At 46.1% G+C, this 22,590-nt stretch overlaps 1 protein-coding gene across 1 annotated transcript in view; it reads left to right on the top strand.

The window, feature by feature from the left end:
* Positions 1-22,590, top strand: part of POSTN (periostin) — a 62,750-nt gene that overhangs the window by 22,290 nt on the left and 17,870 nt on the right. The window contains exons 5-14 of the mRNA XM_056847927.1: positions 487-651; positions 3,171-3,317; positions 5,268-5,409; positions 9,706-9,918; positions 12,418-12,552; positions 13,180-13,328; positions 14,056-14,192; positions 17,744-17,874; positions 19,775-19,905; positions 22,062-22,164. Of these exons, the coding sequence (XP_056703905.1) occupies positions 487-651; positions 3,171-3,317; positions 5,268-5,409; positions 9,706-9,918; positions 12,418-12,552; positions 13,180-13,328; positions 14,056-14,192; positions 17,744-17,874; positions 19,775-19,905; positions 22,062-22,164 (1,453 nt within the window). The remainder of the gene's footprint in view (positions 1-486; positions 652-3,170; positions 3,318-5,267; positions 5,410-9,705; positions 9,919-12,417; positions 12,553-13,179; positions 13,329-14,055; positions 14,193-17,743; positions 17,875-19,774; positions 19,906-22,061; positions 22,165-22,590) is intronic.

Raw genomic sequence — 22,590 nt, 5'->3', positions numbered from 1 at the left:
TCTGACCTCCTGGGGCGACAGAAACCAACTCGGCACCCTCCTCAATATGACAGACCTTCAAGTCCTTGAAGATGGTTATCATATCCCCTCTCAGTCTTCTCTCCGTGCTAAACGTACCCAACTCCTTCAACCTTTCCTCATAGGACTTGGTCTCCAGACCCCTCACCATCTTCGTTGCCCTTCTCTGGACACGTTCCATCTTGTCTACATCTTTCTTAAATTGTGGTGCCCAAAACTGAACACAGTACTCCAGGTGAGGTCTAACCAGAGCAGAGTAAAGCCATACCATCACTTCACGTGATCTGGACACTATACTTCTGTTGATGCAGCCCAAGACTTGAAGATGGTTTAGCCAGTTACAGTTGTAAGAGACAGAGCTTCTTAGAGAGAATATGCATGCCCACAAATACCAGAACCTTTGTGCTAGAGAAACCTGACTGAGGGAAAAGTTAACTATGGAAAGTCTGACGAAATCTTTCTCCTCAGGAAATCCATGATGGCCTGATTGAAAACGTCAACATTGAGCTGTACAATGCCCTCCACAACCACATGGTCAACAAGCGCTTGTTGACGAAGGACCTAAGGAATGGCCTGACGGTGGTGTCCATGTATAATGACCAAACCCTGCATATCAATCACTATCCCAACGGTGTAAGTCTGTTTATATATATATTTCCATCTATATTACCATGTGCCCGAGCAGCAGGGTATCTATTATATCCCATTTATGCTCGAAAGGCTTTGGAAAGAACCACAGAGTTCAACTGCCAGCAGGCGCGGAGCTGAGTGAAGGAGCGCCGTGACTGGGAGGGAAAGGGCTGTTACGCATGTGCGCACGCATGCGCGCTGGAGCCACATGCAGGTGGCCCTAGGGGCAGAGAGAAATGCGCTGGGCAGGATGCACAGCGGCCACCCCTGCAGAAAGAAAGTGAGGGAGAGCAGCAGCCGGCATGAGCCAGTGTAGTTCAGTGGTTAAGAGCAGTGGTTTGGAGCGGTGGACTCTGATCTGGAGAGCCAGGTTTAATTCCCCACTCCTCCACATGAGCGGCAGAGGCTAATCTGGTGACCTGGGTTGGTTTCCCCGCTCCTCCACATGAAGCCAGCTGGGTGACCTTGGGCTAGTCACATTTCTCTTAGAGCTCTCTCAGCCCCACCTACCTTACAGGGTGTCTGTTGTGGGGAGGGGAAGGGAAGAAGATTGGATGCCGGTTTGAGTGGTAGAGAAAGTCAGCATATAAAAACCAAAAACTAGCCCTGCCTGCCAGACAGAATTTCAATTTTATAAGCTCTGGATTCCACACAGTTATTTATCATTGCAAATGATGCTCAAAGCTTTTGTTGTCCTTTCACTAAATGAACAACCCAACCGTGGCTTTCATTAACAACACAGGTCTACCAAATGGAAGTTTATGCCCGTGTCACGTGACTGACAAGATCTGTGCAAAATGGGTCTTAGCTGTAACTTTTATAAAAATATGCATATGGACAGTATACAGCAGATGGAGAAATGTAGAACTATATCAGATATATTCCTGCCGCGGCATTCATTTTCTAACCTGCAAGAGCAAATTGAAGGTTGTCTAGAGTTGTAAAATATATTTGAAAGAATGTTGTGGCTTGCTTTTACTAGGTTTAAGTTTCAGATCAACTTCAGATGCACTAAGGAGCTACCTTAATTTGTTTCCATGGTACCTTCAAAGTCTTTGGCCGTTTATGCTTGGTAATTAGCAGTGCTTTCCAGGCTGAGGTGCCCCGCATATTTTTTTTTATTTCTTCACGCTGAATCATAGAATCATAGAGTTGGAAGGGACCACACCCAGTGACCCCCACTCCATGCCCAGAAGATGGCCAAGGTGCCCTCCTCCATCTCATGATCTGCCTAAGGTCATAGAATCAGCATTGCTGACAGATGGCCATCTAGCCTCTGCTTCAAAACCTCCTGGGAAGGAGAGCCCACCACCACCTCCCGAGGAAGCCTGTTCCACTGAGGAACCACTCTAACTGTTAGAAAGTTCTTCCTAATGTCTAGATGGAAACTCTTTTGATTTAATTTCTACCCGTTGGTTCTGGTCCAAACTTCTGGGGTGACAGAAAACAACTCGGCACCCTCCTCTATATGACAGCCCTTCAAGTCCTTGAAGATGGTTCTCATGTCCCCTCTCAGTCTTCTCCTCTTCAGGCTAAACATACCATCACTTCACGTGATCTGGACACTATACTTCTGTTGATGCAGCCCAAGACCGCATCTGCCTTTTTAGCTACCGCATCACACTGCTGACTCATGTTCAGTGTTTGATCTACTAAGACCCCAAGATCCTTTTCACACACACGAGCTCAGACGAGTCTCCCCCATCCTATAATTATGCAATTGATTTTTGAACCATCATTCCACCCGTCATTCCAGTGCATATGTGCTTCGCATTACTAAAGAGCTCCTTTAACATGACCTTTTCTATTTGCTCCGCCCCCACATCGAAGCATTTCTGGAAAGAAGCATGCAGAATCACAGCTGGGGCTTAGCTATGCAAACGGCCATTGCTAATGGCTATGCAAACAAAGGAGCAGGCAAGTGTGTGGGATTTGTTTGACTTTCTCCTCTTGCATCGGGACCGTGACTAGACATTTTAAAGGCCGTGTAAAAAAGCAGCTTTGAGCGAGCATCAAAATCAACCCTGCATAAATGGCCATTGAGTAAAGCATTAGAAGAAGCAGTTCCACCTTGAAACAGGAAGAATAGAATCATAGAATCATAGAGTTGGAAGGAACCACCAGGGTCATCTAGTCCAACCCCCTGCACAATGCAGGAAATTCACAATTACTGTGCTGCTGTTCTATTTTTAATATATTTGTCTATGTCTTAATCAGCTTTGTTCTTGTACATATTTTAAATAATTCTAATATAAAAAATGTGTGTGTGTGTGTGTGTGAGAGAGAGAGAGAGAGAGAGAGAGAGAATGAGAATATTAGGGTGTATTTTAGCATTACTGATTCCATGAACCAGAATATTTTATGGCCGACATCTCTCGTCTCATAAACAAGTTGTAAGAAGAAGACAAATGGAGAGATATGTCAAACATTCTAGATAATCCCCTGCGGCCAACAGTAAACAAGAGCCAAGTTTATAGCAAGTTTTGTGCTTAATATTCCCTGGCTCGTTTCTTTAAACACAGGTTGTTACTGTGAACTGTGCCCGAATCATCCATGGCAACCAGATTGCCACAAATGGCGTGGTTCATGTTATCGACCGGGTGCTGACCCCAGTTGGAAATACCATTCAAGATGTCATTGAGGCAGAAGACGACCTCTCATCTCTCAGGGTAAGTCTTCTGCTTTCTTCATCATCTCCTTTAATCTTGTAAACGCATCTAAATCATGTCCTTAAATGTAAGAAGAGGCGGTTACCGTACGAATGCAGCAATGAACTAAAGATAAGCCGGCTAGATGATGTGTTGTAAGGAGGCAGACATCCGGGTTTTCTGATGTCATCACGTAGCCAGTTTTGACTGGTTACTTTACGTGCCCCCCCCCCCCCCGTGAAGCCAAATCAGAGCGAGGGCTGTCCTTCCTGCCCTAATCTGATGAACCAGGTTGGTTTCCCCACTCCTCCACATGAAGCCAGCTGGGTGACCTTGGGCAAGTCACAGTTCTCTCCGAACTCTCTCAGCCTCACCTACCTCACAGGGTGTCTGTTGTGGGCAGGGGAAGACGACTGTAAGACCTTTTGATTCTTCTTAAAAGGTAGAGAAAATTGGTATATAAAAACCAACTCTTCTTCTTCTTCCCTAATCTGCCTTGTACAGATGAAGCAAAATAAGTGATGCTGAGCAGAAGTGGAGAGTACAGTTTCCACTGCCAATGAGACTGAATCCTCCCACCCCCTGAGAAATAGCCAAAAGAGGATGGCCCCATGGTTGCCAGGTCCCTCTTCACCACTGGCAGGAGGCTTTGGGGGCGAAGCCTGAGGAGGGCAGGGTTTGGGGAGGGGAGGGACTTCAGTGCCATAGAGTCCAATTGCCAAAGCAGCCAATTTTTCCAGGGGAACTGATTTCTATCCGCTGGAGATCAGTTGCAATAGCAGGAGATCTCCAGCTAGTGCCTGGAGGTTATATAGTATTGCTACAGCAAACAAATATATTGTTAAAACTGTACATATTCAGTGTTCAGTGGCTGTGTACTGAGAGGTTTTTCTTTGGATTTCAAGTACCTGGGGGATGGCAACCCTAGTGAGTCATGTTGGGGCTCCTGGAGCTGACTCTGTTTCCTTGCAGACACACATCAGCTGTGGGGGATGTCATTATAAAAATTGGAAGGAACCCAAGGGAACTGCAGGGGGGTTCCCAGCCTTTATGAGGGGCCTGGAATTACTGGAATTCTCCTGGAATTACAACTGGTCTGCAGACTATGGAGATCAGTTCCCCTGGAGAAAATGTCTGCTCAGGAAGGTGGACTCCATGGGATTGAACCCCACTGGGGTCCTCCGGTCCCCAAACTCCACCCTTCCAGGCTCTATCCCTCGGTAGGAGGGGCCTTCCCCTCTATGCTCTTTTCCCTAGCTGAAATGGCTCCGGCAAGGAGTTATTTGCATAACTCTGGAGCTGCACATGTGCAGTATATTCCATGTGCAGCTCAAAAGTCATGCAAATAACTCCCTACTGGGATGTTTCAACTAGGAAAAATGGTTTGGGAGAACTGGCGGGAGCCTCTTCTCCTCCTACGCTGCAGTTCCAAGCAGAGCCTTCTGTTTATTAAAATTACATTCAGCAGCTGCGGGGAAAGGAAGTTGAGTCTGGGGAAGCCCAACGCAACTCACAAAAAATGTAATGTGTAGTTGGGCCTTGAGAGCTTGGTAGGCAGGCTCTGCTAAGTGAATGGCTCTGGCACTGCATCCATTCTTGAATGATAAATTTTCTGGGAAAATGCACAATGGCCAATTATGCTGGGCTGTTTCCCAGCATTACCCCCACACACGGCTTTGGGACTTCCTTTTGATTATGCATGCCTTTCCCAGCCAGTTCCCAGTTTCAGAAGGGGTTGCCTCTTGGGAAATCATGACCGTGGCTGATCAAAATACTCCGGCTGGCCCTGAGAGCGTGCAGTTAATTTTAATTCCTCCACAAAAAATATATTATCAATGAACAGGGATTATGGCCATGAGAATGCTAAGCCCGTTATGCGGCTCCAGAGCTGGGGAAAGTGGGCTTTTCTGTGCCTGAGAGGTCAATGTTTTTGTCTGATGCTCTTAGCGGGATCCCCTATTTCTTCCTTAGGCTGCCGCCATTGCCTCAGGTGTGATGGACACCCTTGGGAAACCCGGTCATTACACCCTCTTTGCTCCCACCAACGACGCTTTCGCTAAACTTCCTCGCGGTGTGCTGGAAAGGATCATGGGTGACAGCGTGGCTTCTGAAGGTAATTTAGAGAACGACGTGTCAGAGAAATTGTTAACTTGTGGAACTCCCTGCCCCAGGATGTGGTGATGGCTGCCAACTTGGAAGGCTTTAAGAGGGGAGTGGGCATGTTTATGGAGGAGAGGGCTATTCATGGCTATTAGTAAAAATGGATACTAGTCATGATTTGGTAAAGTTTGGGACAGGGGGTCCGATTTTATGGGGTCCAAAAAGAGTAGACCCCCTCCCCCATAGAGAAGTATGGTAAAGTTTACAATGTTTCTCTATGGAGGGGGGTGACACCTTCCAGACACCATCAAATTGGGGCCCCTGACCCAATCTTCACCAAACTTCAGGGTTCATGCAAGGAGAGTCCTTTGAAGCTACCCTGAACATTTAAGATCTCTACCTCCAAAAATGCCTCCCCCAGAGCTCATTAAAAAAATTCCCATAGGGAAAAGCCGAAGCGAAAAAAGCCGAATACCTATTCGGGTGATTCAGCAATCGGCTATTCAGCTTTATTCCCAGATTTTGGTATCCGGTAAAACTGAAACCCAAATATTGCCCAAACGGCTAATTTCGGGTTTATTTTAGGTTCGGGTTTATCGATATGCACAACCCTAGACACAAGCCACACCGCTTTCCCTCCTTCCCCCCCCCCCCGCAAGCAGGATTTAAGCACATATTTTTTTAAAAAAATCAGTTGATCAGTGTTGCTACTTGCAACTTGCCAAGAAATTGTGATCTGAGAGGGAAGGACAATTGAACGTCCCTGAGGGTGGGAAAATCAGATCAGTTTCACAGCTTAGAAGTGTGACCGTTCAAAGCACTGTGCATGTTAGATTCCAGACAGAGTGAAAAAGCTTCTTGCAAAATTGTGAGGCCTCTGCCCCAGAATCAGGGAGGGGTGTGTTTGCTGCTTAACGTTTTTAATTCTTTCTGTCTTGGGAAATGAGATAAGTGATTCTCCTAAGTAGCATTTCAATCTTCCGCTTTGGTGGGGGTGATGAGAGGCAGAGCGATAGCCCTCCCCTTCCCGGTAGCTGTTTGAGGCCTTTTTATGGAGGGATGTTTCCCTGCGGTCACCCACATCGACTGCTTTGGGGCTTCCTTTTGATTATGAGTGCCTTTTCTGTCCTTCAGAGGTTGCCTCGCTCTCCCCCTGCGCATTTTGCCCGTGTTTTCCAGATGCTGTTTTAGCTAGAATCTGGAAAATGCGGGCAAAACACACAGGGAGAGCGAGGTGACCTCTGACAGATGGGAAAAGGCATGCATAATCAAAAGGTAGCCCAGAAACAGTCGGTGAGGGGTGAACGTGGGAAACATCCCTATATAAAAGGCCTGAGACTTTCTTTTAGATTAAAGTCCATCCTCCAAAGCAGCCCTTTTTTCTCAGGGAACTGATCTCGGATGTCTGGTGAAGAGCTGTCATTCAGGGAGTTCTCCTGGCTGAACCTGGAGGTCGGCTACCCTATTCCCACCCCCTTTTCACCAGCAGAAAAGGGGAGGGGGACTTTTCACCCCTTTTCTCTGGCGGACGACATGTGGAGCCAGAGAAAAGGGTCGAAAAGCCCCCGCCTCTGACACTGGTGGAAAGGGGGTGGAATGGAAACGGGAAGTTCCTTCTCCTTCCTCACAGTGTTTCCTCTCTGCACCAATGGAATGAGTTCTTTTTATGGTGAGTTCCCCAAACTTACATCTGACTATGAGTCCGGTCAGGCTTAACCTAGCCTGTCAAATGTAGGGTTGCCAGCTCCGAGTTGGGAAATACCAGGAGATTTTGGGGTGGAGCCTGAAAAGGGCAGGGTTTGGGGAGAGGAGGGACTTCAATGCCTCATGTAGAGTCCAACTGCCAAAATTGCCATTTTCTCCAGGTGAACTGATCTCTGTTGGCTGGAGATAGGGTTGCCAGATCCCTCTTCGCCATTGGCAGGAAGTTTTGGGGGTGGAGCCTGAGGGGGGAAGAGTTTGGGGAGAGGAGGGACTTAAATGCCATTGAGTCCAACTGCCAAAGTGGCCATTTTCTCCAGGGGAACTGATCTCTATTGGCTGGAGATCAGTTGTAATAGCAGAAGATCTCCAGCTAGTACTTGGAGGTTGGCAACCTTAGTCAGATGTATTGAGTAGTTGCACCCTAAATTGCTAGGTCTTTTGAGGTTGGGCAGATCAGCTATTCCATACCTGTTATATCCATGATGGATACGCCAAGAATCTGACACAGGGCCAGGAATACGGCTGCTGAAAATCAGCTTTGTTTATCTACACAAGCAAACATACCGGCACTTTCTTTTAAGGAAGTAAACCGCAGCAACAAGAAATATTTAATGCTTACTAAGCCTCGGCTTTTGAATACATTTACGAACGCCTGGAGCCTGTTAAGCTAAGTAAACTGTTACAGCGGATTTTAATGTCACTGGCGTGGCTGAGGATGAGATGCATTAACAAGTGCTTAAGCGGCAGAGATTTGAACTGCTGAAACATTTCCTTTCTGTCAAAATGGGAGAAGACCTGTTAGAACCGTTCCTGTTGTATAGGAATCCTAACATCTGTCCTCCTCATTAAGAAAGAACACAGCGTAGGGGGGAACATTTCTCTCGTTTCATGTTACAGAAAAAGGACAAAGGATATCAAGGGAGTCCTGCTAAGCGTTAGCAACAGGATGTCTGGAAACCATGTTTGAATACATTTGAGTCCCAATAACAAACCTGCTCTAGTTAGGGATGCCAGCCTCCAGGTGCGGCCTGGGGATCCCCTGGAATTATAGCCTCCCTCAGGCGGTAGGGTTGGCTGTAGGGTTGCCAGGTCTCTCTTCGCCACCGGTGATTACTGTGCATTTATAGCATCTTGCAATACAGTACTGGTGATACTTTTATACTACCACCTGGAGGTTGGCAACCCTAGTTGCCAGGTCCCTCTTCACCCCCGGTGGGAGGTTTTTGGGGTGGTGCCTGAGGAGGGCAGGGTTTGGGAAGGGGAGGGACTTCAATGCCGTAGAGTCCAATTGCCAAGGTGGCCATTTTCTCCAGGCAAACTGATCTCTATCGGCGGGAGATGAGTGGTAATAGCAAGAGATCTCCTTCTAGTACCTGGAGGTTGGCAACCCTGTCAGGAGGTCCCCTTCTTAAATATCATTTTGTGCTAATGGGAATGTCATGAGGTTAGAAATGCAGCTGTTTCTTGAAAAGGATGCTACTGATAAGAATATCTTATGGGTCTCCCTTTTGGTGATTCAGAAATTGGTCAGAGGGGGGGCTTCTTTTTTCCATGCAAGACCTTGGAAGAGCGCAGCCTTGGCAAAGATCTGGCATTTTCCGCTGCTGTTGCTTAGTTTTCTTGCCAAGTTTTTCTATTATAGTTTTTGGTTTGATGCCATATGGCTTAAGGATGCCTTTAATTGCTTCCAAGTTTAGATATGAGCCACACTGGGGACGCTTTAGGGTTGAAAGGCACATTGTACAGGCAAATAAATGGATAAACAAAGTCCTGGTCTCCTTGCTCTTCTAAGGCCATGATCCAAAGACATCCACTCGTTGTGAGGCTCTTGCTCAAGTGTAGGCATTCTAGTTGAATGTGCATAGCAAGACAGAAGGCAACCATGAACATCTCGGTGTTTGGTTCTGTTTTAAAAATAGGGTTGCCAACCTCCAGGTCCCTCTTTGCCACCGGCGGGAGGTTTTTGGGATGGAGCCTGAGGAGGGCGGGGTTTGGGGAGGGGAGGGACTTCAATGCCATAGAGTCCAATGGCCAAAGCGGCCATTTTCTCCCGGGGAACTGGTCTCTGTCGGCTGGAGATCAGTTGTAATAGCAGGAGATCTCCAGCTAGTACCTGGAAGTTGGTAACCCTAACCTCCAGGTAGCACTTGGCGATCTCCCACTATAACAGTTGATCTCCAGATGACCAGGACCAGTTCCTATGGAGAAAATGGCTGCTTTCGAGGGTGTACCCTACTGAGGTCCTTCCATTCCCCAAACCCTGCCCTCCCCAGGCTCCACCCCAAAAATCTCCAGGTATTTCTCACATGAACACACGAAGCTGCCTTCTACTGAATCAAACCCTCGGTCCATCAAAGTCAGTATTGTCTACTCAGACCGGCAGCAGCTCTCCAGGGTCTCAGGCTGAGGTCTTTCACATCACCTACTTACCTAGTCCCTTTAACTGGAGATGACAAGGATTGAACTTGGGACCTTCTGCATGCCAAGCAGATTCTCTACCACTAAGCCAGGGACCCTCCCCTTAACCCTAGTCAACGCTGATGCTATATACTTCTCAGACCTTCAGTGTCTTCACACAGGCCTTTCTATTCTCACTCTTCTCCAGCTCTTATGAAGTTCCATGTTTTGAACACCCTTCAGTGTTCTGAAGCGATCACGGGTGGGGCTGTCTTCGAGACTCTGGAAGGAAACACCGTCGAAGTTGGCTGCGACGGAGAAAGCCTGACCGTGAACGGAGTGAAAATGGTCAGCCGAAAAGACATCGTGACAACCAACGGTGTCATTCACCTCATAGACGATGTGCTGATTCCTGACTCTGGTGAGTGGAAGTCCTAGGTTGTTTATGCATGGGAGTTTTACCTGAGGTTCGTTGCTGGCTGGACCCTCACTTTCCTGTTGGGAGTCTATGCACCAGCAGTCTCCAAGCTCTAATCAAGTCCCCGCCCCTTGAAATGCTGCTTTGTAATTGGCTTACTTTGCAATCCTCACTGTGAGAGAAAATCCCACTCCCCACACCCAATTGCCGTATAAAAAAGCATTTTAAGGACAAACAAAAACAAAAACAGAGCAATCTGAAAGAAAGGGAGGGGAGATCCAAGCCTCGGTTTTAAAAAGCCTTTCTTCTGCTCAGAAAGAGCTCTAAGGGAGCAGGAAGCATTTGAATCCCTGCCTCTTTACTTGCTGCTTTGTGATTGGCTGTGAGAGAAACCACGCTTGCATGTCTCACGCTTTGCCTTATGCACGGGGATTTCACCCGGGCTGAGCTCAGGAGAGAGGGAAGAATCGGGTTAACAGAGGAATGGGAAGACCTGGACATTGCGAGGGCTGGCAGCAAGGTCATTTCTTAAAAGAAAATCCCAGGTCATTCCGAAAAAAAACCAACTTGAAAAACTCCTCCCTGATGAAAACCCACAAATCACAAGTAATGTTGCTAAGTTCTGTGCTTTTGTATATAATTTATGCCGCAGGTATAATGATAAAAATGCTAAATGAATTTAAATTTTAAATTCCATGTTCATATTTTTACCGTATTTTACTGTATTTTATTTTTATTTTAGCTTTTACAGATTTACAGCGCATTCCTGAACTTTAAGGGCAAAAGGCCTTAGGAAGCCAGGAAGGGGCCGTGCCAGCATTTGGGGGGGGCCGCGCCGGCACCCGGGCTACTTTTGTCGGCTTTAGTGGGCCCCAGTGCCGGCGTGGAGGTCCGGACGCCGGTCTCCGGATGCCACCGCAGCAGCACCACCCCAGAATGCTGGCAGGGCCTTCTGCCAGCGTCCTACTGGTGTAAAGGCCCATGCCAACGTTCCGGGGGGCATTCTTCTGGCATCCCGGGAGGCATTCCTGGGGTGTTCCAGGGAGAGGAGTTGCATTAGACAGCCTCCTGTCTCCTTTCAGCCCCAGACACCAGTGCTGAGAATGGTGTTGCTGCGCGGGCTTTTTAGCAGGCGCAGCCTTGCTATTTTCTATGGAGCGAAAAGCCCTGTTTACACTTTTAAAACAGGATAAAATGCACACTCTTAGATATAGGACTTCAAGACCTCAACAGCACTGCTAATAAAACATGCTCCCCATCAAATTTAGGGGTACCTTTTGATGTTTATCAGCCCTCCCCATACTTATCTCACCTGTGTGATCCTTCTCAACGTAGAGCCATTTCTCTGGCCAGATTTAATGTTTTGCCATCTGCACTACTTGAAGGCAGATTTTGGAAAATCCCTCTGTCTGACAGGCTTTGCCCTTGTGGCAACAATTGTATTGAAACGGTTGCTCATGTCTTATTTTATTGTAGTTGCTAACAGAATCTCGTAACGAACTTTTAAGCCCCCTGTTGGTTAATAGACAGAAAGTCTCAGATTCTTTTAACGTTTCCTATTTATTGAACAATCGTTCGCCCCACATATGGGAGACAGTGGCACAGTTTTTAAAGTTTGTTTTAAAAGTCCGCCAAACAGTTAATTAGATGGCAGTAGCAACAAACAGCGCTATTCGATGGAACTGTCTTTTAACTATGCCATAAAGGGCACTTTTAAAGATCTCCATTCCTTTTGTACCCTCTTTGCATTATGTTTTTATGCCAATAAAGGAATGATGATGATGAACTCCTCCCCACCATCCCTGCCCACCACCAGCTCAGGAATGGGCTGTTATTTATCGACTCGTATTATTATTGGAATTATACAAGTGGCTAAACGGTTTTACTGTTATCATGAATTAGTCCTTTGGTGTTGTCCTATCGAAAATTGCTTTTGTCTTCACTTGAATGCTTTATATACAAGAATATGTATTTTTCTAGTCAATTTCCATAAAAACAATAAAAGTCAAAGACTCTGGCGAGTGGTCCCCTGGATAACTTTCAGTTATCAAAAAAATTCCCAGTAAACCAGCAGCTGGGTCTAACCCATTCCTCTGTCAAAGAATGCTTCTTCTTTGCCAGCGTGGTGTAGCGGTTAAGAGCAGTGGTTTGGAGCAGTGGACTCTGATCTGGAGAACCAAGTTCGAATCCGCACTCCTCCACATGAGTGATGAATGCTAATCTGGTGAACCGGGTTGGTTTCCCCACTCCTCTACATTAAGCCAGCTGGGCTAGTCACAGCTCTCTCAGCCCCACCTGCCTCACAAGGTGTCTGTTGTGGGTAGGGGGAGGGAAGGTGATTGTAAGCTGGTTTGATTCTTCCTTAAGTGGTAGAGAAAGTCGGCATATAAAAACCAACTCTTCTTCTTCTTGTTCGTCTGTGGGGGTGGAATTATTAGTTTTGCTTCAAAGGTATCCCCTCAAAAATTAACATGTTTCCCCTTGTTTCCGTTTTGATTTCAGCAAAACAGGTTATCGAGCTGGCTGGCCCCCAGCAGGCCACATTCAAAGACTTGGTCGCTCAGCTGGGCTTGGCTTCATCTCTCAGGCCGGAAGCGGAATACACTCTGCTTGCTCCAGTGAATGGGGCCTTTTCTGGTAGGGAGCCTGTACACAATGTATGGCACTACAGTTCAACCGTGTGAAGTCCTACACGAGGGCTTTGAAAAACCCTTCAATTACTAAATAGCATCTATCAAGAGAAGCTCAATATGTCTCTGTTAGAGAGACTCAATATGTCTCTGTGAGCTAGGGCTGCCAGTCTCCAAGTAATAGCTAAAGATCTCCCTCTATTACAACTGATCTCCAGCCGATAGAGATCAGTTCCTTTGGAGAAAATGGCCATTTTGGCCATTGGACTCTATGGCATTGAAGTCCCTCCCCTCCCCAAACCCCGCCCTCCTCCGGCTCCACCCCAAAAACCTCCCGCTGGTGGCGAAGAGGGACCTGGCAAACCTAATTATTCAGAATGTGTGAAATTGCCCAAGTCTTGATTGAAGGTCTGCGGAGCATGGAGGAGGGCAAAACTTCTCCTTTCTCATTGTCTTATTGGACAGTAATCTGTCATGTGACTCAAATAATGGCACTGTACCTGGAAGGCTCAACATGGAGGAAACCATTCTGGCAAGTGACTGGTTTGAGTCGCTGAAGCCAAGAATATGAAAAGGTGGGAACGCCATGAAAAGGAACCTAATTCAGACCTTCTGCTCTCTCATCAATTCTTAGAGGACACCTTAACCATGGACCAGAGAATTCTCAAACTGATCCTCCAGAACCACATTTTGAAAGTGAAAGTTGGACTGAATGAGCTCTACAATGGACAGTTCTTGGAGACCCTGGGAGGAAAGAAACTGAGAGTGTTTGTGTATCGTACCGTAAGTGAAGTTAATGGAAACACTTTCCCCCCTTCCAGGCTTTCTGAACATGTTTTTAAAAAAATTAATTAATTTAAAATGACTTATGTAATGACTGTACAGTACTAAACTCAGAAAGAAGAGAACCCAACCCAACCCCCCAAAAAACAAGTTAGGAACCAAAAAGGTTGATCTAGCATAACTACAAAAAAATAGTAGTTTCTTTATTGTGTGCACCAATTCGTAAAAACATTAAAAAAACAAAGCCTCATAGAAGTATTAAAAACGCTATAAACAATACAATTTGGTAGCATGCATAAACCATTGTGACCAGATCTGTTTTGGCCAAAAGGACTTCCTCATTGGTCTCAGAAAATATATACACACGTACAAAGGTAAATATACAGTTAATTTTCAAGCCCCAGCAGGTTGCATGTTAAACCAGGGGGTATAAAACAAAAAACAAATAAGATGATGATGTAAATTAACTAGGTCGAATAGCCAATCACAAATAAGAGCCTTTGGTTTTTAATCTTTTTAGTTATAGTAAAATCCCTTTTCAAAGTGCATTGGAAGAAGATTGAAAGTGCATTATTTTGCATGTGTGAATTATTCAGCATGTGCAAATTAATTACACTTTGCACAACACAATGTTTGGGGGATCGGATGATTTAAAATGTGCTTGATATGTTTTTCCCCAAGACTGTATAGTTGTATTTTATTTTTATTTTACTTTTTTCCTTACTAGGCTGTATGTATTGAAAATTCATGCATGATCCGAGGAAGCAAAGAGGGAAGGAATGGATTCATTCATGTTTTCAGGGAGATTATCCAACCATCAGAAAAAAGTCTTTATGAAGTATTGCAAACCGATAAACGATTCAGGTATAGCAAGATTTTTAAACTACCTCCAAACTGTCCTTAGTCTGAAAGTTGAAAATCCCGACTCTGAATTTCCGCATTGTGTTTTGGAGTGGAAATAGCATTGCCAACCTCCAGGTACTGCACAGGAGTCTCCAAGTACAAAAGTATCAAATTGCTTATTGGTGTTTAAACATATAACATATACAGAACACAGTGGGATACATAAATCCTAGAGAATATATACAATATATACATGTATAAGATTTGATGCTGTCCCCCATCTTTTCCCCAAGAAAAAAGGCATGTTTTTGGGAATTTTGTACCATTCATGGACTTTTTGAAGATTAATTAAGAGATATATACCCAGAAGATTTCAACACTAATTTGAATTGCATAGAGACTGCATCAAATCTTATACGTGTATATATTGTATATATTCTCTAGGATTTATGTTTATGTATCCCACTGTGTTCTGTAGATGTTATATGTTTAAACACCAATAAGCAATTTGATACTTTTGTACTTGGAGACTCCTGTGCATTTTTTTCTAACCTTACGGTATTAGCACGGAGGTGCCTCTCTTTGGATTGCAACCTCCAGGTACTAGCTGGAGATCACCTGCTTTTGCAACTGATCTCCAGCCGATAGAGATCAGCTCCCCTGGGGAAAACGGCCGCTTTGGCAATTGTATTCCGCTTTGGCATTAAAGTCCCTCCCCTCCCAAACCCTTCCCTCCTCATGCTCTGCCCCAAAAACCTCCCACCAGTGGCGAAGAGGGACCTGGCAACCCTAAGTGGAAATGCATATATTTAAAAAGAAAAAAAAATAGAAGACATATCTTGACAACTGCTTTTCAGATGACTGTCAAATGGGCTCAAAAACTATTTTAATAAGCAACTAGTAATTTAGGGGGAAAGTAGCAAAACATATGTTGTTTATGAAGCAAAATGGTGGTGGGAAATATTCTCAAGTCACAACTGACTTCTGGTCACGCTGTACCGTTTGCCATTGCCTGGCTCCATGCAGTGACCCTGGTCTCCTATCCAAAAAGTAACCAGGGCCAATACTGCTTAGCTTCTGAGAGCTAACTGGATCGGGCTAGCTTGGCCATCCAGGTCAAGGCATGAAGCAAAATACCAGCCTCAAATACCAGACAAAACTGGAACCCAAAAGAATTCCTGAGCCTTTACGAGGGAGAAAAACGGTGGAACTCCCTGCCCCAGGATGTGGGGATGGCTGCCAACTTGGAAGGCTTTAAGAGGGGAGTGGACATGTTCATGGAGGAGAGGGTTATCCATGGCTACTAGTAAAAATGGATACTAGTCATGATGCATACTTATTCTCTCCAGTCTCAGAGGAGTATGCCTATTATCTTAGGTGCTGTGAAAGACAGGCAGGACAATGCTGCTGCAGTCGTCTTGTGGGGCTTCCTAGAGGCACTTGGTTGGTGGCTGTGTGAACAGACTGCTGGACTTGATGTGCCTGGGTCTGATCCAGCAGGGCTTTTCTTATGTTCTTATAATGCACACCTCTTCTCTCCCGTCTCAGAGGAGTATGCCTGTTATCTTAGGCGCTGTCGAACACAGGCAGGATAATGCTGCTGCAGTCGTCTTGTTTGTGGGGCTTCCCGTAGGCACCTGGTTTGCCACTGCGTGAACAGGCTGCTGGACTTGATGGGCCTTGGTCTGATCCAGCCAGGCTTTCCTTATGTTCTTATGTTAGAAATGCACATGAATGCTCTTTCCCATTACAATGTGGTAGTGATACGGAGTGTTCCCTTTTGGTGCAACTCTTAAAAACTCTTATCTGCCACGACTAAATGTACACTGTCTCGAGATACACAGTGGCACCTAGATAGGTTTGGAAAATGCAACTCAAGTTCAGCCGTAATCAGGTAAAGCTGTGCCCATGCGCCTTGAAGCAGAAAGCATGACTACACACAGAAATATAATGTTGTCCAGGGATAGCGAGGCAGGAGGACTGGGCAATTCCCCCCCCCCTTTCCACATTTTCCAGCCACAAACGTTGGCCAGTATTTCTTGGTTCCAACTCCAAATCCAATTAAGACAATGTTCTTGGATACAGTCTTCGAAGCTGCTTCCAAGTCATTGACTTAAATCCAGGAACCTCAGTCCTGGCAAATTGTGCCATTGGGGGAGTTACAGTCCATGTTATCCCTTCTCAGAATTCAATGCCACTCCCCTCTGGCGCTAACTTTCAGCACGCCGCTTTCCAGCAGCACAGGGCTGGCGTAGCAGGGCACACGAGTACCCCCTTGCCCCCTTGCGGCAGCGACAAAAAAGAAGTGAGTTGGGGAACAACACTGACAAAAGACTGTGGGTTTTGACTCCCCACAATGGCAAGCCACCAAGATAGGGTTGCCAACCTCCAGGTACTAGCAGGAGATGTCCTGCTATTACAACTGATCTCCAGCTGATAGAGATCAGATCCCCTGGAGAAAAATGGCCACTTTGGCAATTGGACTCTATGGCATTGAAGTCTAAGGTTGCCATGTCCTTCTTCGCTACCAGCGGGAGGTTTGGGGGTGGAGCCTGAGGAAGGTGGGTTTGGGGAGAGGAGGGACTTCAATGCCATAGAGTCCAATGGCCAAAGCGGCCATTTTCTACAGGGGAACTGATCTCTATTGGCTGGAGATCAGTTGTAATAGCAGGAGATCTCCAGCTAGTACCTGGAAGTTGGCAACCCTATTGAAGTCCCTCCGTTCCCCAAACCCCGCCCTTCTCAGGCTCTGCTGCAAAAACCTCCCGCCAGTGGCCAAGAGGGACCTGGCAACCCTACACCAAGAGCAGGAACAAGTGAAGCCACTAAAATCCACCATTGGGGTATCATGAATGACTTAAAAGGGACTGTTGGCACATTCACACATTCTGAATAATGCGCTTTCAGTGCCCTTTGCACCTGGATTTTACTGTGTGAAATAGAAAAATCCACTTGCCAACGATTGCTAAAGTGCATCGAAAGTGGATTGAACTTGCATTATTCAGCATGTGTGAAAGGCCTTTTATGCAGGGACATTTCCCCGCGGTCATTTAGTATTGAAGTTGCCACTGGCCCTTTGCTTTATTGAACCAAACGTTAGCTAGTTGAAGGCGCCATTATTTTAACTACCCTCGAATTACCAGTGGTTTATATGGTAATTAGACAAATTGAGGGGGCTCGTTGCTCTGAAGCTTAATTGCCCTGATCCTATTCGCCTGACAGAGGTCTTACTTTGGGGACTCAAAACATCTCCCATAAAAAAAGAACAGCTTTTTAAAATTGTAAAATGTCTGTATGTGGTCTCTACGTATCTTTATATCCTTGCATATGCTGCTAAAAACCTGCCTTGCTTGATGTATTACTGTTTTTGCTTTCATTTGGCAAGCAATTTCCTTACCAGACAGAGGAAACAAGAGGGGGAACAGCCTCCCTGCTCTTGTCATCCTCTTTCTGGGAGGATGGTGTTTCTCATGAGGCCCTCCCTTTGCTGTTAAGTGACCCAATGAGAGCAGCTTGTTATCTCAGAGCTGAGTAGCCTGTTGTTTATCCGGTTGTGTTTTTCCCCTTCCCAGCATATTCCTGAGCCTAGTGGATGCTGCGGATTTGCAAGAGGTCCTGTCCCAGGAAGGAGCCTGGACTCTGTTTGTCCCGACCAATGATGCTTTTAAAGGCTTGACTGAACAAGAGAAACAGACCCTGATCAGTAAGTAGGTCACATAAAGGGTAATGGGAGGCAACCTGGGAACAACAACCAGCAGATGATAAGAGGCTTGTTGGGGGGCAGCTTCCCGGGAGAAAAATTAGAAAGAAAAATAAGGCCGTATCTACTTACCGGAAGTTCTGACCATAGATCTTTGGGTGATTCCTAGAACTAACCTTATCAGAACTTCCTGTAAGTCAAAGAGACCCCCGTTTGGCCCCTGTTTCCGCCCACTGATCAGGTGAGCATCAGCATCAATGACCTGGAGACCTCTAACCATAAGCAGGCAACTGCGAACCCTAAACAGAGTCCAAGGTGGTTTCTGTCAGCACTGGCTTAACTTGCAGCCTCTGTGGTCTTCCTCTTTGGTGTGGGGTCATTTGTCATGGTACTTCCGTCAGACATCTTGGTATCTAGTCTTTAGCATGGCAAAGGGCTTGTCGTGTTAATTGGTTGCAACAACAGCACAAGAAGAGTTACCTGGTGACACCTCAAATACAAACTAGTGGAATACAGCAGCAGCTTTCCTGGCATCAGAACCAAGTTCATCATGGGGGTCACCTAAGTGTGATATAAGGAGTAGAAAGGGGGAAAGCAGGTATCCTGAACACAGAGGACCACTTTCCCCCCTTCTTCATTCTCTATTCAGGCAATGTGATTCTACCCACTTAGGTAACCACTTCACTAGGGCTGCCAAGTAGGGCTGTGGATTCAATAAAAACCGAACCGAAAAAATACCCCAAAAATGCAAATTTGGTAAAATTCGGATTTAGGTTTACTGAGTCTGCAAAATCCGGGAGGTTGGCAAAGCTGAATTTGCCATTCCTGAAAAAGCCGGATAAAATCTGGCTTTTTCGGAAACATCTTTCAGCGGCTCCTGAGGGGGCATTTTTGCAGGTAGAAATCCCACATTTTCAGGGTACCTAGAAGGGACTCTCCTTGCAAGAACCCCCAAGTTTGGTAAAGATTGGGTCGGGGGGTCCGAAAAGCCCCCATAGGGTTTAAATTTTTCAGGAAACCTGAATTTAAAGCCGAATTCCTACATTTACAGGTATAGGGAATTCAGCATTCGGGTTTTACCAGAAAAAGAAATGGCCAATAAACCCGAACCCGAATTTTACCGAATTTCTTTTTAAACAGCCCTATTGCCAAGTGCCTGTTAATGGTGGGCAATTGCCCGCCAACTAACAGACCTGCCCACCGTTTCTCAGCTGGCTGGTGGGAAAAACAGGCCCGCTAAAGGGTGGCACAATAATGTCTATGGAAACCATAGAATATGCTAGAGAATATGCTAGAGAGTCCCTGTCACTTCCGGGTTTTTGATGGGACGCTCTTGCACATTCCTCCAAAAAAAACCTCTATGGTTTCCATAGAGTTTTTTAAAAGGGACATGCTAGAGCATCCCCATCACTTCTAGGTTTACATCTCTGCTCTCAAGAGATAACATCCTTGCTGTTTATATTTGCGCTGTCTAGTGTTGGCAACCTCCAGGTAATAGCTGGAGATCTCCTACTATTACAACTGATCTCCAGCCGATAGAGATCAGTTCCGCTGGAGAAAATGGCCACTTTGGCAATTGTACTTTATCGACATTGAAGTCCCTCCCCTCCCCAAACCCCACCCTTCTCAGGCTCTGACCCAAAAATCTCCAGGTATTTCCCAACCAGGAGTTTGCAACCCTAGCGCTTTCCCTACGATAAAAAGAATTAGTGGTTCTTGATTTTCACCTCTCAGTCACCCCTCGAACATATCAAGAAACCAGAGCTTGAATTCAGGGGTTTCTTATCATGGGATAATAGGATTTAAAAAGCAAGGTCATTTTCAGAATATGGCTGGGGAGTCAGGATACTGAGCTAGAAGTGTTACCACTGAGACAGTTCTAATGCCTTTCTCCCATCTGTAGGAGACACCAACGCACTCAGGAACATTTTGCTTTATCACTTGATTCGGGGAGTTTTCATCGGAAACGGATTTGAGCCAGGTGTGACCAACATTCTCAAAAGTATCCAAGGAGGCAAAGTGTACTTGAAAGTGGTGAGTAGTGAGATTAACCCTTTGCAATTTGTGTGTGTGTGTGTGTTAAGTGCCGTCAAGTCGCTTCCGACTCATGGCGACCCTATGAATGAAAGTCCTCCAAAATGTCCTATCCTTAACAGCCTTGCTCAGATCTTGCAAATAGAAGGCTGCGGCTTCCTTTATTGAGTCAATCCATCTCTTGTTGGGTCTTCCTCTTTTCCTGCTGCCCTCAACTTTTCCTAGCATGACTGTCTTTTCCAGTGACTCTTGTCGTCTCATGACATGACCAAAATACGACAGCCTCAGTTTAGTCATTTTAGCTTCTAGGGTCAGTTCAGGCTTGATTTGATCTATAACCCACTGATTTGTTTTTTTGGCAGTCCACGGAATCCGTCACACTCTCCTCCAACACCACATTTCAAAGGAATCTATTTTCTTTCTATCAGCTTTCTTCACTGTCCAGCTCTCACACCCATACATAGTAATAGGGAATACGATGGCATGAATTAATCTAGTCTTGGTGGCCAGTGACACATCCTTACACTTCAAAATTTGCCATTTAGCATCCTGTAATAACAACCTACCCTGACCTGGATAGCCCAGAATAGCCTAATCTCGTCAGATCTCGGAAGCTGAGCAGGGTACGCCTTGGTCAGTATTTGAATGGGAGACCACCAAGCAAGTCCGGGGTTCCTTCACAGTGGCAGGCAGTAGCAAACCACCACTGAACATCTCTTGCCTTGAAAACCCTACGAGGCCGCCATAAGTTGGCAACCGGCAGAGGTTGGGGAGGAACTTACAGGCAGTAAACTTAGGCCTAGTTTTCTGTCGTCGTGGCAACATCACCTCCAGTGTTCACCGGAAGTGGCATCATCATGTTGTCGTCAACCATGGGGACTCTCTGGTATTTGGGCAAAACTCTATTGTTGTGAGCTGCCCTGAGTCCGGCTTCGGCTGAGAGAAGGGAAGGATCTAAGATTAAAGATTAATATTATCATTATCATTCTTCTTCTTCTTCCAGTAAAAAGGTAAAGTTCCCCTGTGCAAGCGCTGGGTCATTCCTGACCCATGGGGTGACGTCACATCCCAACATTTACTAAGCAGACTGTTGTTTTTTACGGGGTGGTTTGCCAGTGCCTTCCCCAGTGATCTTCCCTTTACCCCCAGTAAACTGGGTACTCCTTTTACCCACCTCGGAAGGATGGAAGGCTGAGTCAACCTTGAGCCAGCTCTACCTGAAACCGGCTTCCGTCGGGATCGAAATCAGGTCGTGAGCAGAGCTTGGACTGCAGTGCTGCAGCTGACCACTCTGTGCCACGGGGCTCCTATTATTCTGATAGAAGCTGTTTTTACCATAGAATTTTGCCCAAATTCCAGAGCATCCCTGCAGCCATCGGTGATGTAATGACATCATGTCTGGGGCACATCAGAAGTAGAAATGCCAGCCTCCAGTTAGGACCTGAGGATCCCCCGGAATTACAGGTCATCTCCAGACTACAGAGATCAGTTTCCCTGGAGAAAATGGATGCTTTAAAGGGTAGACTCTAGGGCATTGAGGTCCCCATGCTCAACCCCCAAATCTCCAAGAGTTTGCCAGCCTGGATCTGGCAGCCCTACCCCCCATCTCCTGCAAGTGGCCAGGGGGGTGGGACTGGCAACTCTAGCTGGAAGAGATGTCACTGTGTTGCTGATGAATGAGAGCTAAGCCTATGTTTACTATGTTACCTGCCAGGTGGCTGAACAGTTCCAGGGGGGAGGGACTGCAAAGGGAGATATCCCTCGCACCTGGTGAGGGTCTAAGAACCCTCGGCTGTGTCCTGACAGTACTTTCGACCACCAATAACAACCCCCAAAACCTTGAAGAATCATTATCAGCCCCAACGCAACTATGGTGCAGATGTGCCTGAACAGCTCACGGGAGCTAATTAGCGGAGGCTAATCTGGTGAACTGGGTTGGTTTCCCCACTCCTACACCTGAAGCCAGCTGGGTGACCTTGGGCTAGTCACAGCTCTCTTAGAGCGCTCTCAGCCCCACCTACCTCCCAGGGTGTCCATTGTGGGGAGGGGAAGGGAAGGTGATTGTAAGCTGGTTTGATTCTCCCTTAAGTGGTAGAGAACGTCGGCATATAAAAACCAACTCTTCTTCTTCTTTTCCTTTATTATTTAATTCTTAGGTCAACGACACTCTTCTGGTGAATGAACTGAAATCGAAAGAATCTGATGTCTTGGCAACCAATGGAGTTATTCACACCATAGACAAACTCCTGTATCCTGCAGGTAGGTAGCAGTTTATTCTAACATATTAACCCATGTTATTTAGTCAGGATGTTAACCAGTCAGTGTGGTGTAGTGGTTAGAGCATTGTGTCGAGGAGTTCAGATTCAAATTCTTACCTCAGCCGTAATGCTCATGGGGGTGACCTTGAGCCAGTCATCTTCTCTCAGCCTAATCTACCTCACAGGGCTGTTGTTGTGAGGATAAAATGGGGAGGAGAGAACTATATATACTGCTCTGAGCAGCTTTGGGAAAGGAAGGTGTCAAACTATCGTAAACAGAAATCCTGATAGCCAGTTGCCAGTCCCAGACAGTTGTCCCAGATGTCTCTATACATGGATACCCCAGTAAAGAATTAACCTAGAAAGCTCTTTGCCCAGAACTTTAATAGACAAAGGTGATTGAAAGACGCACAGACCATTCCTGAGC

This window comes from Euleptes europaea, chromosome 4 (genome assembly GCF_029931775.1).
Source record: "Euleptes europaea isolate rEulEur1 chromosome 4, rEulEur1.hap1, whole genome shotgun sequence".
Lineage (NCBI taxonomy): Eukaryota > Metazoa > Chordata > Lepidosauria > Squamata > Sphaerodactylidae > Euleptes > Euleptes europaea.
Note: the sequence above shows the minus strand (reverse complement) of the source record. Positions and strands in the feature narration are given on the sequence as shown.